The 15,451-nt window shown below is 42.8% G+C and overlaps 2 protein-coding genes across 2 annotated transcripts in view; one reads left to right on the top strand and one right to left on the bottom strand.

Annotated features, from left to right (window-relative positions):
- dnajc2 (DnaJ (Hsp40) homolog, subfamily C, member 2) overlaps positions 1–4,377 on the top strand; it is a 66,817-nt gene extending 62,440 nt beyond the window's left edge. The window contains exons 13-17 of the mRNA XM_038811559.1: positions 972–1,153; positions 1,864–1,964; positions 2,379–2,489; positions 3,969–4,123; positions 4,236–4,377. Coding sequence (XP_038667487.1) covers positions 972–1,153; positions 1,864–1,964; positions 2,379–2,489; positions 3,969–4,123; positions 4,236–4,307 — 621 coding nt within the window. The 3' untranslated portion in view covers positions 4,308–4,377. The remainder of the gene's footprint in view (positions 1–971; positions 1,154–1,863; positions 1,965–2,378; positions 2,490–3,968; positions 4,124–4,235) is intronic.
- The window catches only part of pmpcb (peptidase, mitochondrial processing subunit beta), a 32,114-nt gene continuing 21,030 nt past the window's right edge, over positions 4,368–15,451 (bottom strand). The window contains exons 10-13 of the mRNA XM_038811560.1: positions 5,105–5,190; positions 4,935–5,023; positions 4,581–4,656; positions 4,368–4,501 (exon numbers count right to left, since the gene is read on the bottom strand). Coding sequence (XP_038667488.1) covers positions 4,437–4,501; positions 4,581–4,656; positions 4,935–5,023; positions 5,105–5,190 — 316 coding nt within the window. The 3' untranslated portion in view covers positions 4,368–4,436. The remainder of the gene's footprint in view (positions 4,502–4,580; positions 4,657–4,934; positions 5,024–5,104; positions 5,191–15,451) is intronic.

Raw genomic sequence — 15,451 nt, 5'->3', positions numbered from 1 at the left:
CAATACCTGCCTTAGGTTACTGTGTGTGTGGAGTTTGTATCTTATCCCATGAATTTCCTCCAGGTGCTCTGATTTCCTCCTACAGTCCAAAGGTGTGCATGATAGATGGATTGGCTATGCTTAATTGCCCCTTAGTGTCCAAAGGTTTGGGGGGGGGGGGGGGGGGGGGGGGGGGGCGGAGTTGGTCTGGGTTGGGTGCTCTTTCGGAGGGTCGCTGAAGACCCATTGGGCCGAAAAGGGAGGCATTTGCTGGGTGGAACAGCAGTAGGCTATTCAGCCCCTTGAACCTATTCTGCCAGTTCTATGGCAGTACCAAATCTGTGTGTACAAATTTGGATTGTGCTTGAAGAGAGCTTTGTGAGATGAGATGGACACTGTTGATGGGAGCAGTTCATTGTGATACATTAAGAACATCAGTGATATGTATTTGGATTTGATTTGATTCAAAACTCTTTCTCAAACTGTACCCCCAGCAAAGTAGCATTAATGTAATTAGTTTTGGCACTGACCCATATGTGTGACTGCTGTAAGCAAAGTTTAACAATTTTTTTCTTGGTCTGTTCATGGATCTTGGTTCGTTTTATTTACATAATTAAGTGAGCTTCAGTTTGCTTTGTGTTTGACCATGAAAAATAATGCATGTACGCCACCTACGTGCCACAAAAGAAAGCAACGGACAATAAAATAATTTGGTGGTTGGGAACAGGTTACAGTCTTTTACAAGTACTCCTAGTGTGTTTTGTGTCGCTATGCCATGGTGCCTCCTTTTCTATATGGCAGCTATGAACAATACATGCTGGTCTTCTGTACTTGTTCTGTCTCAACAATTAATTCCAACAAGTGCTGAATAGAAGCACACCGGCAGATCCAGGTGAGGGAAAGTTGATATCGAACAATCGTACTGAATAGGAATTTGAGGAAAACCTAATATTGAATGAGCAACAATCTAATTTAAACATTTTATCCTAAAGATCCAAGAGGTAAACGCACAGTTGGCAAAAGAGAAGGAGGAATCTGAGGCACGAATGCGCCAGGCTGCGAAAAGCTCTGATCATGCCACAGGATACGGGGGAGGAAGCAAATCCTGGCTGGAAGAAGACTTGCAGCTGTTGATAAAAGGTGTAAATATCTTTCCTGCTGGAACTAATACAAGGTAATGCATGACAAAACATGTTGAATAAATAACTGAATTGTTGTTAGAATGTGTCACGCTGGCTGCAACTCCGCGCGGCTGTGAAAATACTGCAGAAGTATTGCTTTCTAAATGTAAAATTAGGTGCAAAAATCCTTAACTCTGTGCCTTTATTTCACTTCTACTTCTTATGAGGGGAGGAAGGTGAAGTAGCAGCAGGTTAGGATTAACTTGAGTTTTAGTTCCAAAAATTACAGAACTGGACTAAGTTGATTCAGTGATCTTCTATCTCCATCAGGCATCTTCGTAGCCCAGCTGAATAGCGCTGTTTAGACATGGAAGCTCCAATCCTGCTTTCTGACTCCCCCCGCCCCCCCCCAATCCAGTTTTTCTTTCATGCCCTGAAGGTTGAATTATTGTTCCAAGAGTGCTTTATTCTTCAGAACCTTGTTGACGTGATTATTTGTGTGTGGGTGGGGCTGTGGGAGATGCCATCACAGCCAATAATCAACTGTTCTGTATTCATCTGACTATATGGCCATAGTTAGACTACAGGCTTGTGACTGTTTGAAAATGAAAGATTACACTTTGATTGGGACACATCAGAAATTGTGTTTGGAGAGCTGAATGAACAGTTACATCCACCAGTCATCATGTTTAAATATCCGATCGTATCCAATTTGTGAAAATTAGTAGTTAATCCTAGTGATCATAGATCTGTTCTTTTTCAGATGGGAAGTAATTGCTAATTTTATTAATTCACACTCAACAAGTGGAATCAGAAGGACAGCCAAGGATGTAATCAACAAAGCCAAGAATTTACAAAAACTTGGTAAATATAGAATCTCCTTTCATTCGATCTTCAACATTTGACAAAAGTATTGAAAGTGACGATGGAAAAGCTTTGCATTATTGTTTAAAAGATGAAGCATGTGTCGTAGGATGGAGAGAAAGCGAGTGAGTTATCAAGCATATGCTGACTAAAGTATAAAACATTAATGTTGAATATTTAATGTTGCTTTGATCAGTTGTAGAGCTGAGTTTTTGCACAACAAAGTTGTGTTGCTTTGTTCATTCCAAAGCTTTCTAATGTTTATCTGTACATTTGACTGTTCATTACTTTCAAATGTAGAGCAACTGGAAGGAATATCAAGGAAGCATTTGATAGTTAAACTTAAGGGTTCAGCTGTCAATACAACCTTTCCCAAAGTGAATAGCTTTTTAATCATTTCTATTTGTCTTACAGATCCTCTACAAAAAGATGAAATTAATAAAAAAGCATTTGAGAAATTCAATAAAGACCACAATACAGCAGTTGCAGCACTGGATAAGGCAACTCCTTCAGAGAGGTTTGAGGGTAAGAAATGGTGAACAGTGTGGAATGAGAAAATATCTAATTTGCACTGATGTCTCAACCTTGGCATTCAAGCAATCAGAAGCACAAAGCCTGTCGATTCGATTTTGTTAATTTTTTTGGGGGGGCGTTGGGAAAGCAATAAATGCATTGTCCCATAACTTGAGATCTGCTTCAATATGTCACTAAGTTTATTGATGTTATTCATGGCATTGTAGATGTAATTTTCAATACAAGAATCATAGGTAAACTTAACAAACCCATATATTTTGAAATCAGATTTGAATGAGTACATTTCAGTGTACTAAGGGAAAAAAGATCACTTAGCCAATACATTCTAAATTAAAACATTAAAATTGTGAAAAACACACAACTCAATAAGTTGTGTGACTTATGGGGATAGGGTGGAGGCCTGGGCTTAAGTGGGGTGCTCTTTCCAAGGGTCGGTGCAGACTCAATGGGCTGAATGGCCTCCTTCTGCACTGTAAATTCTATGATTCATTCACCATTACACCTGTAATGGCCTTCGGGATTGAGTTTTTAAAAATGATCTTGTTGAAAGCACATAACCAGTAGGTTAACTGAGCACCTGGGCCAACTAAGCAAGTTTGGAATGATTACTGGCTAGTGGACCACTTTATTATCTAGTTCCTTGAAAGGAGAGAAGGAAAATTCAAGTTAAGTTTAGAAAAGGCAGTGAAACTCCAATACTGTTAAAATCATGAAGGTTAATCACTGTTTGACCTTGGTTATTCAACATCAGCATTTGCCTCTTATAGTTCTGGGGAGGAATCCGCTTGTGATTATTCTACCACTTCCCATGCACCTTCCAGAGGTGATATATACTGACTGCTACCCTCCATTGCAGAATGCTTGTGATGTTTGGGATCTTGGCTCAGAAGCATGACAACTTGAGCAGGAAGTTGGCATTAAGATTAATCAGTGATCTTTAAAGAGAGAGAAAAGGGTGGGAAAAAAAGCAAATTGTCATATTCTATGCTTTATTCCAGTAATAAATCTTGCCTACATTCAATGCTGTTTATAATAACCTCAATGTGAATAAATCATAAAGGATGACATTATAGAATTTTTCAAGGGTAGCACTGTTGCTTCACAGCGCCAGAGTCCTATGTTCAATTCCTGGCTTGGGTCACTATCTGTGCAGAGTTTGCACATTCTCCCTGTGTCTGCGTGGATTTCCTCCCACAAATCCCAAAAGACGAGCTGTTAGGTGAATTGGATATTCTGAATTCTCCCTGTGTACCCGAACAAGCTCCGGAATGTGGCGACTAGGAGATTTTCACAGTAACTTCATTGCAGTGTTAATGTAAGCCTACTTGTGACAAAGATTATTTTTTTAAAAATGAGTGACAGGAAGTTTGTAAGATGCTCCTCAGCTGCCTGCTTTTGACTAGACGTAACCCTATATTACTGGTGTAAAAAGCTTTACAGTAGTGAATATGCTTTTATTTTATGCCACAGCACCTGGTTGTGACATTAACCCATGGACAGCAGAAGAACAGAAACTTCTGGAACAAGCACTGAAGACCTATCCAGTAAACACCCCAGAACGGTGGGAAAAGATAGCAGCAACTGTTCCAGGAAGAACAAAGAGAGATTGCATGAAGAGATATAAGGTAAGCAAAAGTCTGAGCCAGTTCTAGCTCCTTTATAAATGACCTAAAGAAACCATAGTCAAACCTGACATTAAAATTTATGCATTTTGATCTCTCTGCTTCTACTTAACAGGAACTTGTTGAAATGGTCAAAGCAAAGAAAGCCGCACAAGACCAAGTTAATACTGTTAGATCGAAGAAATGAGATGTTGCCACTCCCTTTTATCATTGTGCATGTGATTATTTGATAATAAAACAAAAAAACCAAGTATAAATGACTCACTTTATTATTAATAGAATATAAACTTTTATACACTGTTATAGCTGCTGCTTTTTACTCTCTCAACCAGTACATTGCATTGCATATTTTGTTATAATCTGGGAGCTGTTCAATAGGACCTGGAACAAATAATAAATAGCATTACAAAACATTTAAAACTTCTGCAGTAAAATGACATTGGTTATGATGGCCACTTACCAACAGCGGCAATTGCAGGACACTTGTTGTAGGTATACTTGGTGCAAACATCCCGCACTGTTTTGGCATCAACGGCCTAGTTCAAAAATTACAAAGCACTAATTAGCTTAAAACAATTGCACTTCCAGGCAGTGGTTAGCACTGCTGCCTCACAGCACCAAGGTCCCAGGTTTTATCCCACAACCCAAAAAGATGTGCAGGGTAGGTGACTGGCCACGCTAAATTGCCCCTTAATTGGAAAAATGAATTGGGTACTCTAAATTTATATTTAAAAAAAACAATTGCACTTGTGTAAACCAGTTAAACACAACTGCTCTCATTCTATGTGCTGTTGGGAGAATTATGTTCACTTACCTCAATCCTCGCTTCAAGCTCTGGGATTGGAATTCTTCGATTGTAACATAACATTTGTCTCCCAATATCTTCACAGATTGGTGTTGATCCTGCAAATGTTGACATTCCAAATGAATATTTTGAAGCAAGCATGGACAACAAACTCCACAAATAGAAAATCTTGTTTTTACCATCAAGTTGCAGCAACATGTTTGTCTTTAAGAGGTTTTTGGCTCGAGCAACTTCACTGTCAGTAACACTAGTACACAATCTCATCCTGAAATTGAAAAACATCTCAATTAGTGGCACAGTCTTTGTAGCTCTGTTGATCCCCATTATTGGTTTAACATGTATAAAAATATACAAAGGAAATATTAGGAGGTGTGAGCAAAGTGTTTTTAGGATGTTGCAGCCATAGCAACTTTTGAGTGAATGTCTGATTGTTACACAGGGATCAAAAAGCCCACAATAGGTGGTTCTTGTGAGGGCGAATAGTGTAGCAATTATAACACTTGCTGCAGCACTTATGTAAGGATGGCAAAACCTCACAATGTAATTGCAGCACTAATTGTAACCGATTCTTCACTTCAGGAAAAATAATTTAGAATGAGTACACTTGGAATGCCTGCTTTTAACCTATTCTGTTGATCATTCTGTGCATTGCAGAGATACTTATTAAAAGCTGAAATTTAATTTAGAATGGAAATAATACAACAGAAGGAAGCCATTTGGTCCGTCAAATCTGTGCCAGCAGGGGCAGCACGGTGGTGTTGTGGTTAGCACTGTTGCCTCACAGTGCTGAGGTCCCAGGTTCAATCTCGGCTCTGGTCACTGACCATGTGGAGTTTGCACATTCTCCCCGTGCTTGTGTGCGTCTCGCCCCCACAACACAAATGTGCAGGCTAGGTGGATTGGCCACGCTAAAAATCTGTGCCAGCAAGGGGAGGTCACAGGAATAGCTGTGTTTCCATAAGCTCTGGCACTCTGTCTATAATACTTTCATTTATCTCACACACACTAATCTGGGAGAGAGAATTCCATATTATGTCATGAATGATTTCTGGCTAACTGTTGGTGTCAAAATGCTGAGAAATATTAGGAAAATAGTCAACAAAAAGAGCAGTCAGAAGCGAGTGGGGTGGAGCTGACTCAGTCTGGTGGCATGGTGGTTAGCACTGCTACCTCAGTGCCAGGGACCCAGGTTCAATTCCAGCCGTAGACCACTCTGTGTGAAGTTTGCATTTTCTCCCTGTGTCTGTGTGGGTTTCCTCTCCAGTCCAAAGATGTGCAGGTTAGGTGGGTTGGTTATGCTCAATTGTCTTAGTGTCCAAAAAATGTATAATTAGATTAAGGGGTTAATGGGATAGGGCAGGGAGTGAGTTTAGGTGAAGTACTCTTTCAGAGGGTCAGTGGTACACTCAATGGGCTACATGACCACCTTCTGCACTGTAGGGATTCTATGACAACTTGGTGAGTGTACAGGCTCTCGATCCAGCACTCAAAGGCATTACAATTGATGACGAGAAACTCTTGTCTGTTAGCACAAAATATCAGTGATGATACTATAGAGCTGCAGAATATGGGTAAAGGCTTGACGAAGCAAGGAGAGAATTAGTATTGTTGAAAATACAACTTATTCAGTAGAGGCCTGCTTAAAATCCTTAGAAAAGCAGCTGTATGTTCTGTTATTGATGATCTGGAAAACAGGCGGGAGGAAGAATGCCCGGATTGTCAGTTTCCCAGAAGAAGCCTAGGGACAACAGATGACCCTAGCTCGTAATTATCATTTTCATAACTTCAAGGGTCGCCAAAGAGTATTGGAGATAAGGTAGATGCAATGGGGCCTTGCTCCATGAGGGAGTAAAGGTCTCTTTTTTCAAGATTTCTTGGCGACGATTGGTTAGCAGTAAATTGAAGAGGTGTAGGTTAGGTTGATCTTAGATTAGGATAAGCGGTTGTGGGCCAAATGGCCTGTACTGTGCTGTACTATGTTCTATGATACACCAGAAGACCATTGGAGTGCAATATGCTCTACTGTATCCAGTTTTACAGACTGACATCAGACATCCCAGCTAAAGCCTTGGCTTTTGTGAACTCCATGGAAGGCAATAATTTGAAGTAACAGACTAGCAGTACACTATAATCCAGACTCTTTTCACTTGCTATTATTGTTCCTTCCTGATTCTGTGTTGGTATTTTTCATTCTGATCAGGATGATTTTAGAAACTGAGCACAGTAAGTTTTTATTCTTAAGGATGGCAGGGATTTACATTCGTCTTCAATGAAAATCACTCCTCAGCATGCTGCTTCTAGTTAAGGAATACACTGTGCTGATTGTATGACACCAGTGGCTATATGAAGAATATCTGTTTTCCTTTATTTTCATTTACAATGAGGTACATGTTTTATCGTCTACTCTGATCGTGTGTGGATTAAGTCTCAATAGGAAGGGTTAAAATGCAGGAAGGGTATCATTCTGTGCTTGTCCTTTTCGTGGTATATTTTGTCTTCTCACTTTTGAGAAGAAAGACTCGGTGTAATTATGGAAGGTTTGTAAGTACAGCCCTACAGGTGAGGATAACCCTCTTTTAAGCTATTGGCTTTGGGTGTTCTTAAAATTAATTGGTTCCTGTAAGGGTACAGTCAAGTCTCATGTCTTAGAAAAATACGTTATAATGTGTTACTGGTGCTTCTGATATGGTTGGAGATGAGGGAAGAATGTTTTGGTGCACACCCAACTGGGGCGGGAAAATTCTTGGCTGGTAAGCCATTTTATGTTAATATCCTATACTCTGGCTGAATAAGCAAAGGCAGTAGCTACTACCAGATTGTTCTTTAAAATGGAGAATGTTAATATAGCTTTGTTGCAGGAAACTAATTTAGTTGATAAGGAGCACCAGAAATTGATGCGGGTGTGGGTGTAGCTTTGGGTGGGAGAGGTGGGGGATTTTAGTCAATGAATGTGCCTGTGAGACTGGAGATCTGAGTGTGTGTGTGTGGGTGGGGGGGGGGGGGGGGGGGGGGGGGGGAAAAGAGAGGGGAAAGGAGGGGGGAAGTAACTGTTAAGGTGATAGCTGCATGGGGATAGTATTTTGATAAGGAATGGCCCTCCAAACAACTCTTTGATTTTGTTACTGCTCTTTATGGATTTTGCCAAATTTGCTTCAACAAATTCCTTCATAAGGTGGAGTACAACTGCCATCTTAATCCTTTGCTGGACACACTTCTCATAACTTGGAACCCTCCCACCCAACAGGCCAAGGCATTAGCATCGGTGTGTGAGGATATGGGGTACTTTGAGAACATTGCATCCCGAAGATAAAGTGTTCACCTCTCTGCTCTTCAATGTAATACTAGAATTTATTATTTTTTCATGCCCAAGATAATATTGTATTTCAGTAGCTTACTGCTCTATAGGTAATACTGTAGTCTCAGGATTTTTACTTGGAGATTTAATGCATGTCTACTTAAGGATTCTGATTTTATCTTGTAATTTAAGGCCAATTTGAAGTCTTCGACTCAGTCAATTCTCTCTCCAAAGTAAGCCCGTGGGGCGTGGTCATTTCGTACACAGCCAGTAAAGGGCAGGCATGATTAAAATTGGCCAAAACCAAGTGTGGGGGGAAGTATGGTAGGAATCCTAGCCATTCGATGCTGAAAGAAATTAATGCAGTCGAAACGACACTTGCTGACGTAACGTGCTGAGGGAGGAGTGTGAGTTTCGAAATAAATAGTATGCATTTGGCTTTCCTTACTAAGAAGAGTGTTGACACTAGGGCTCCTCTGCTAGATTCCAAGGTTAAAAGGATGGTTAAGTTGGAGGATATTAATAGGACATTTAAAAGCTTCTATGTCAATTTATATAAAACAGGTCAGTCGGGTGATTACTAGTAAATATGGAGCCTTTTATCTCTTGAAACTCCCAACAATTTGAGGACCAAAGGCTGACCCCAAATTCCTTCATTTCTATGGGGGGGGGGGGGGGGGGGGGGGGAGAAAGAGTGGTATTTGCCATGGGGGATCGAGTCTGGTAAGTCTCCTTGCCTGATTGCTTTGGGCATGAATTTTATAACTAATTTAAAGACTTGTTAACAGATCTTCCGATTGGAATAAATCATCATTCGAAGCAGATCTGTTACCTCAGTCGCTTGAAGCAAGTATCTCCTTAATTTTGAAGGCAGGCAAAAAACCCTGAGGGATGTGCATCCTCTCGGCCACTTTCATTTTTAATTGTAGACTTGAAATTGCTATCTAAAGTGCAATGTTCAGAGATTATTAAATATTATTCAGTCTTCCAAAAGCAGGCTTAATGAGCTCAATAAATGCAGAGAAAGCTTTTGACCATGTAAAGTGTAATTATTTATTCTACACGGTGCAGAACTTTGGACTTGGAGGGGAGTTCAAGTGAATACAAGTACTTTGTAAACGTCCTCCTGCGGCAGTTTTTACTAACAGTTATAGATCTGATAATTGTAGTCTTCAGCGAGGGTCTAGGCAGGGTTGCCCACTGTTATTGATTGCAAACGCTATTGAACCCCGAGCATGGGGAATTAGACAATCATTTGGTGGTTGGGTTGTCTAGTGAGGGGAAGCAACACATGATGGATGGTGTGTTGCTATTCATGTCTCCTTTCCTGCTATTATTGATATTGTAGGTAGGTTTGGAATCATCTCGGGCTATAAAATTTACTTTGTGAAATCCAATGCCTCTGGGAAGGCTTAGGGAGAGGCTTCCTTTCCCCATAGGTTTACCACATCCCCCTTCTCCAAATACAGAAACTCCCATCAAATCCCCCGTAATACTGAAGCACTGACCGGAGAAGCTGACCTCCACCCCAACAGGACCCGCCTGCGAGCAAGCAGTGAGGCGAAAGCCAAAACATCTGCCCGCACACTGTCTGCAGCTCCAGCAAATATAACACCCCAAATATGGCCCCCAGGGGACTGGGCTCCAAATCCAATCATTGACATGGTGCTGAAAAACGACCCCCAAAATTTCTCCAACTTTGCACAGGACCAGAACACAAGTACGTGATTGGCCAGACTTCCCCCCCCCCCCCCCCCACCCCACAAATATCCTCCATTCCCCTCAAACAACCGGCTCATTCTCTACCTCGTCAGGTGTGCCCTGTGCACCATCTGTAACTGTATTAAGCCCAGCCTCGCACGAGGTTGAGGAATTTACCCTCCACAGCACCTCACACAACAACCCCTCCCTCGCCCAATACCACCCCCAACTCCTTGTATTTTGCCTATCCCCCTCCAGTGACGCCATATCCTTCAAAATCTTTCCATAAATCGCCGATATGGCTCCCCCTCCCCCCCCCCACCCACCACCTCATCGCTGATAACATTGCTTTTCTGATTGGACGGGCGTGAGTAGTGGTCCGCTATTCGTAGTATATGTAAATGATTGAGAAAAATGTAACTGGTCTGATTGGTAAGTTTGCAGACGATACACAGGTTGGTGGAATTGCGGATAGCGATGAGGACTGTCAGAGGATACAGCAGGATTTAGATTGTTTGGAGACTTCGGCGGAGAGATGGCAGATGAAATTTAAACCGGACAAATGTGAGGCAATGCATTTTGGAAGGTCTAATACAGGTAGGGAATCTACAGTGAATGGTGGAACCCTCAAGAGTATTGACAGTCAGGGATCTAGGTGTACAGGTCCACAGGTAACAATGGGGCAACACAGGTGGAGAAGGTAGTCAAGAAGACATGCTTGCCTTCAATGGCCAGGGCATTGAGCATACAAATTGGCACGTCATGTTGCAGCTGTATAGAACCTTAGTTAGGCCACACTTGGGAGTATAGTGTTCAATTCTGGTCACCACATTACCAGAAGGATGTGGAGGCTTTAGAGAGGGTGCAGAAGAGATTTGCCTGGTATGGAGGGCATTAGCTATGAGGAGAGGTTGAATAAATTTGGTTTGTTCTCACTGGAACAACGGAGGTTGAGGGGTGACCTGATAGAGGTCTACAAAATTATGAGGGGCATAGACAGGGCGAATAGTCAGAGACTTTTTCCCAGGGTAAAGGGGTCAATTACTAAGGGGCATAGGTTTAAGGTGTGAGGGGCAAGGTTTAGAGGAGATGTACGAGGTAAATTTTTTTTACACAGGGTAGTGGGTGCCTGGAACTCTCTGCCGGAGGTGGTGGTGGAAACAGGGATGACAATGACGTTTAAGGGGCATCTTGACAAATACATGAATAGAGGGATACGGACCCCTGACGTGTAGAAGATTTTAGTTTAGTCGGGCAGCATGGAGGGCGCAGGCTAGGAGCTGTACTCATTTTTGTTCTTCTAACACCCCTCCAACAACTAGGAGTTTGGTGTCATTGGAAATGTCAGGAAAAACCTCCTTGCAAAGACCTGCCTCTGCAAATATCTAAAGGCCATCCTCTGCGGAATCCCAAAGTTCCCTATCAACTCCTTCAAAATGTGCTTCTAAAAATAAGTCCTTAATTTCCATCACCCCTGCTTCTAGCATCCATGATTCTTTTGAACCTGCATCAGCTTCGACCCCGCCCCTAATGTAAAATGCCTCCACATTTTCAGCATGGCAACCACCAGTGGACTACCCAAGTAATTCCCTGGAGCAAAGGAGCAGGGCCCCAGTGCCCATAACTCCGACCCCCTACAAGAGCCTATCTTCACCCACATTGTCTCCGGCTCGCTACCCTAGCCCTGCCCCTTCGCTGCCCAATAGTAACGCAGCAGATTCGGAACAGCCAAACCGCCGACTGCCACCCTCTCTAAAGCACAGTCTTCTGAATCCTCACCACCTTACCTGCCCAGACAAATTACAAAATCAACCCTTCCACCCCCATAAAAAACACCGGTAAACACTGGAATAAAAATAAAAATAAAACCGCGGCAGGAGTCATTTTTACTGCCAATGATAGGGAGAGGCTGTCCCACCTCACCAGATCTGCCTACCCACCAAGCTCGCAAAATTAAATTTTCAGAGCTGGACCCAGTCCCAAGCCACCTGCACACCCAAGTACCTCGAAGTGAAGAGTCACCACATGAAACGGCAATCCCCCAAACCAGCTCCCGTCCCCAGAGAGGAAGCCAAAGACCATTCGCTCTTCTCCAAATTCCCTGGTTTAGCTCAGTGGGCTAGACAGCTGGTTTGTGATGCAGAACAAGGCCAGCAGTGCAGATTCAATTCCCGTACCAGCTTACCCTAACAGGCGCCGGGATGTGGCGACTAGGGGCTTTTCACAGTAACTTCATACTTGTGACAATAAATGGTTATTATTATTTAACAATGTAACCCACGCCACAAACTTAGGCCCAAACCGCTCCAACACCACAAACAAAAACGCCACTCTACTCGATCAAATGTCTTCTCCACCTCCATCTCCAGTTTCCCCCCTTCTAATGGGGGGAGCACCATATTTAACAAGTGCTGCACATTTGAAGACAACTTCCTACCCACAAGAAATCATGTCTGATCTTCCCCAATCACCCATGGAGGGGACTCTTTTTGGCACAAATCTTGGCATCCAGATTTAACAGGGATATTGGCTGATACGACCCACACTCAACTGGGTCCTTATCCTTTTTTAGCAACAGCAAAATAGTGCCCCTTTAGACACCGGGTCTTCAAACATCTCCACCAACAGCAGCTCCAACCTATTCAAAAACATCTTATAGAATTTCACTGGGAACCCATCCAGCCCAGATGCTTTACCCGTTTGCTCCCTACCGCCATCCGAAAATCCTCACTGGCTTTACAGATGCTACCAATTTTGCTTTCTTCCAAAATCTTAAAGGAAATCAGTAGGGTGTTTAGCTCCTTTTATATGGAATAAAAAGAGACCTTGCTTGAAATTGGCCAAATTGCAGTTTCCTAGTTCAAAGGGAAGTCGGAGGGTGCTGATTATTAAGATGTATCAATTAGCCTTATATCTCAGATTTATACAAGGATGGCTAAGAGGGAATACATCTCCATTTGGCTTGAAGCTCTTGTTTCTGAGGGATTTCAGGATGTGCTGAACAAGTGTGAGAATCCGATAATCATCAACACAGAGCACGGAGCAATTGTGTCAACAATACAACGTACCAGGGCGGCATGTGGTGCAGTGGTTAGCACTAGGACTGCGATGCTGAGGACCCAGCTTTGAATCCCAGGCCTGGGTCACTGTCCGTGTGAAGTTTGCTCATGTGTTGCCTGCAATTGTACAGGGCCTTGGTGAGGCCACACTTGGGACTATTGTGTGCAGTTTTGGTCTCCTTCTCTGAGGAAGGATGTTCTTGCTCTCAACAGAGTGGAGCGAAGGTTTACCAGACTGATTCCAGGGATGGCGGGACTGTCATATGAGGAGAGATTGACTAGGTTGGGATTGTTCTCGCTGGAGTTAAGAATGAGGGGGGATCTCAGAGATTTATAAAATTCTAACAGGACTAGACAGGGTAGATGCAAGGAAGATGTTACCAACGATGGGTGTGTCCAGAACCAGGGGTCACAACCTGAGGATTCGGGGTAAACCATTTCGGACAGAGATAAGGAGATATTTCTTCACAGAGTGGTGAGCCTGTGGAATTCATTACCACAGGAAGTAGTTCATGCTAAAACTTTGAATATATTCAAGAAGCGGCTAGAAAGAACTTGGGGAGAATGGGATCAAAGGCTATAGGGAAAAAGACCTCCTGCTCTTATCTTCTATGTATCTATGTATTCTCCCCATTTATGTATGGGTTTCACCCCCACAACCCAAAGATGTGCAATTGTCCCTTAATTGGAGAAAAACAAATAATGGGTACTCTAAATTTATAGGAAAAAAAAACAATACGACGTACCAGAGATGTATTCTTAAGAAGTCATCTCTGCAACATGATGCTAGTGTCTCCCCGGTGTTAAATACCCTGTTATCTATGGAACCAAAGCAATTAATTAACAAGTTTTATGACGTTATGTTCTAGATTCTGTATGAGTATGCTAGAGACTCAGCGGTCTTGGGGGGAAATGATCCAGCAGTGAATATTGACTGGAAGACCTCATAGAATTTACAGTGCAGAAAGAGGCCATTCGGCCCATCGAGTCAGCACCAGCCCTTGGTAAAAGCGTCCTACCTAAGCCCACACCTCCACCCTAGCCCTGTAACCTCACCTAACCTTTTTGGACATCAAGGGCAATTTATCATGGCCAATCCACCAAGCCTGCACATCTTTGGACTGTGGGAGGAAACCGGAGCACCCGAAGGAAACCCACGCAGACACGGGGAGAAAGTGCAAACTCCACACAGACAGTGACCCAAGCCGGGAATCAAACCTGGGATCCTGGAGCTGTGAAGCAACTGTGCCAACCACTGTGCTACCGTGGTTGATGATCTTCTTCCTGGTGGCTGACAGCAGGGGAATTCCTCTGTAGTTACTACAGTCAGACATATCGCCTTGAAGGTGGTCACGATTGCGATGTCGGAGACCTGGCATGTTCCTCCCCTTCCAGACAAAGGAAATGAGGTAGTGTATTCATGCCAATAGTACTTCTCTGCCATGCTTTAGTGCTTTAGCAGGGATTCCATTTGTGCCTGATGCCTTGTTGTTCTTTAGCTTAGCTGTATCATTAAAAGATGGCAGAGAAGCACTTTTGGCACAAATACAAATCCTAACCACTTGTTCAACATTGTTTCCAATGTCTGAAGGGTTGTGAACCAGATGCAGTGTCTCTAATCAAAAGTTTCATTTTAAAGTCAAATCTCCTCTTAACTTTCCCGATTTGAAAGAAAATAACCCTAACCTCTCCAGTCCTCCCACTTAACTAATCTCTTCTGTGTCCTCGCCAAAGCCTTGCTCTAGCTTTTACGAAACTATCTGCTACAAATTTTGAATAAATATTATGGGTCGGATTCTTCTGCCCTGTTTGCCACAAGATCACCACGGGCGGGACACGGACCAGGTAAAGGTCCATTGATCTTGAGTGGGAATTTCCGGTCGCCGAGCGGGCATAGCCGGAGAATCTCGCCCTATATGGCAGAATATCACATTTTAAAGCAATTATGCCATTTTGTTTGATAGAAATCAGCACAACATCCCCCAATTTTAAGTATTTTGTACTTAAGGCAGCTCTAGAGTCATACAGCACAGGAAAGATCCTTCGGCTCATCGAGTCTGTGCCGGTCAAAAACAACCAGTAACTATTCTAATCCCATTTCCCAGTACTTCGCCCATAGCCTTGTATGTCTTGCGATCGCAAGTGCACATCTGAATATTTCTTAAAATGTTATGAGGGTCTCTGCCTCCACCACCTTTTCAGACAGCAAATTCCAAACTCCCACCACCCCCTGGGTAAAAAGGTTTTTCCTCATATCCTCTCTAAATCTCCTGCCCCTTACTTTAAATCTATGCCCCCTGGTCATTGACCCCTCAACCAAGGGGAAAAGTTTCTGCCTGTCTACACTATGCCCCTCATAATTTTTTTTACATCTCATCATGTCCCCCCTCAGACTCCTTTGCTTCAAGGAAAATAATCCAAATCTATCCAATCTCTCTTCATAACGAATACGCTCCAAACCAGCCAACATC

This window comes from Scyliorhinus canicula, chromosome 11 (genome assembly GCF_902713615.1).
Source record: "Scyliorhinus canicula chromosome 11, sScyCan1.1, whole genome shotgun sequence".
Classification (NCBI taxonomy): Eukaryota; Metazoa; Chordata; class Chondrichthyes; order Carcharhiniformes; family Scyliorhinidae; genus Scyliorhinus; species Scyliorhinus canicula.
This window is presented reverse-complemented; position numbering and strand designations above follow the sequence as displayed.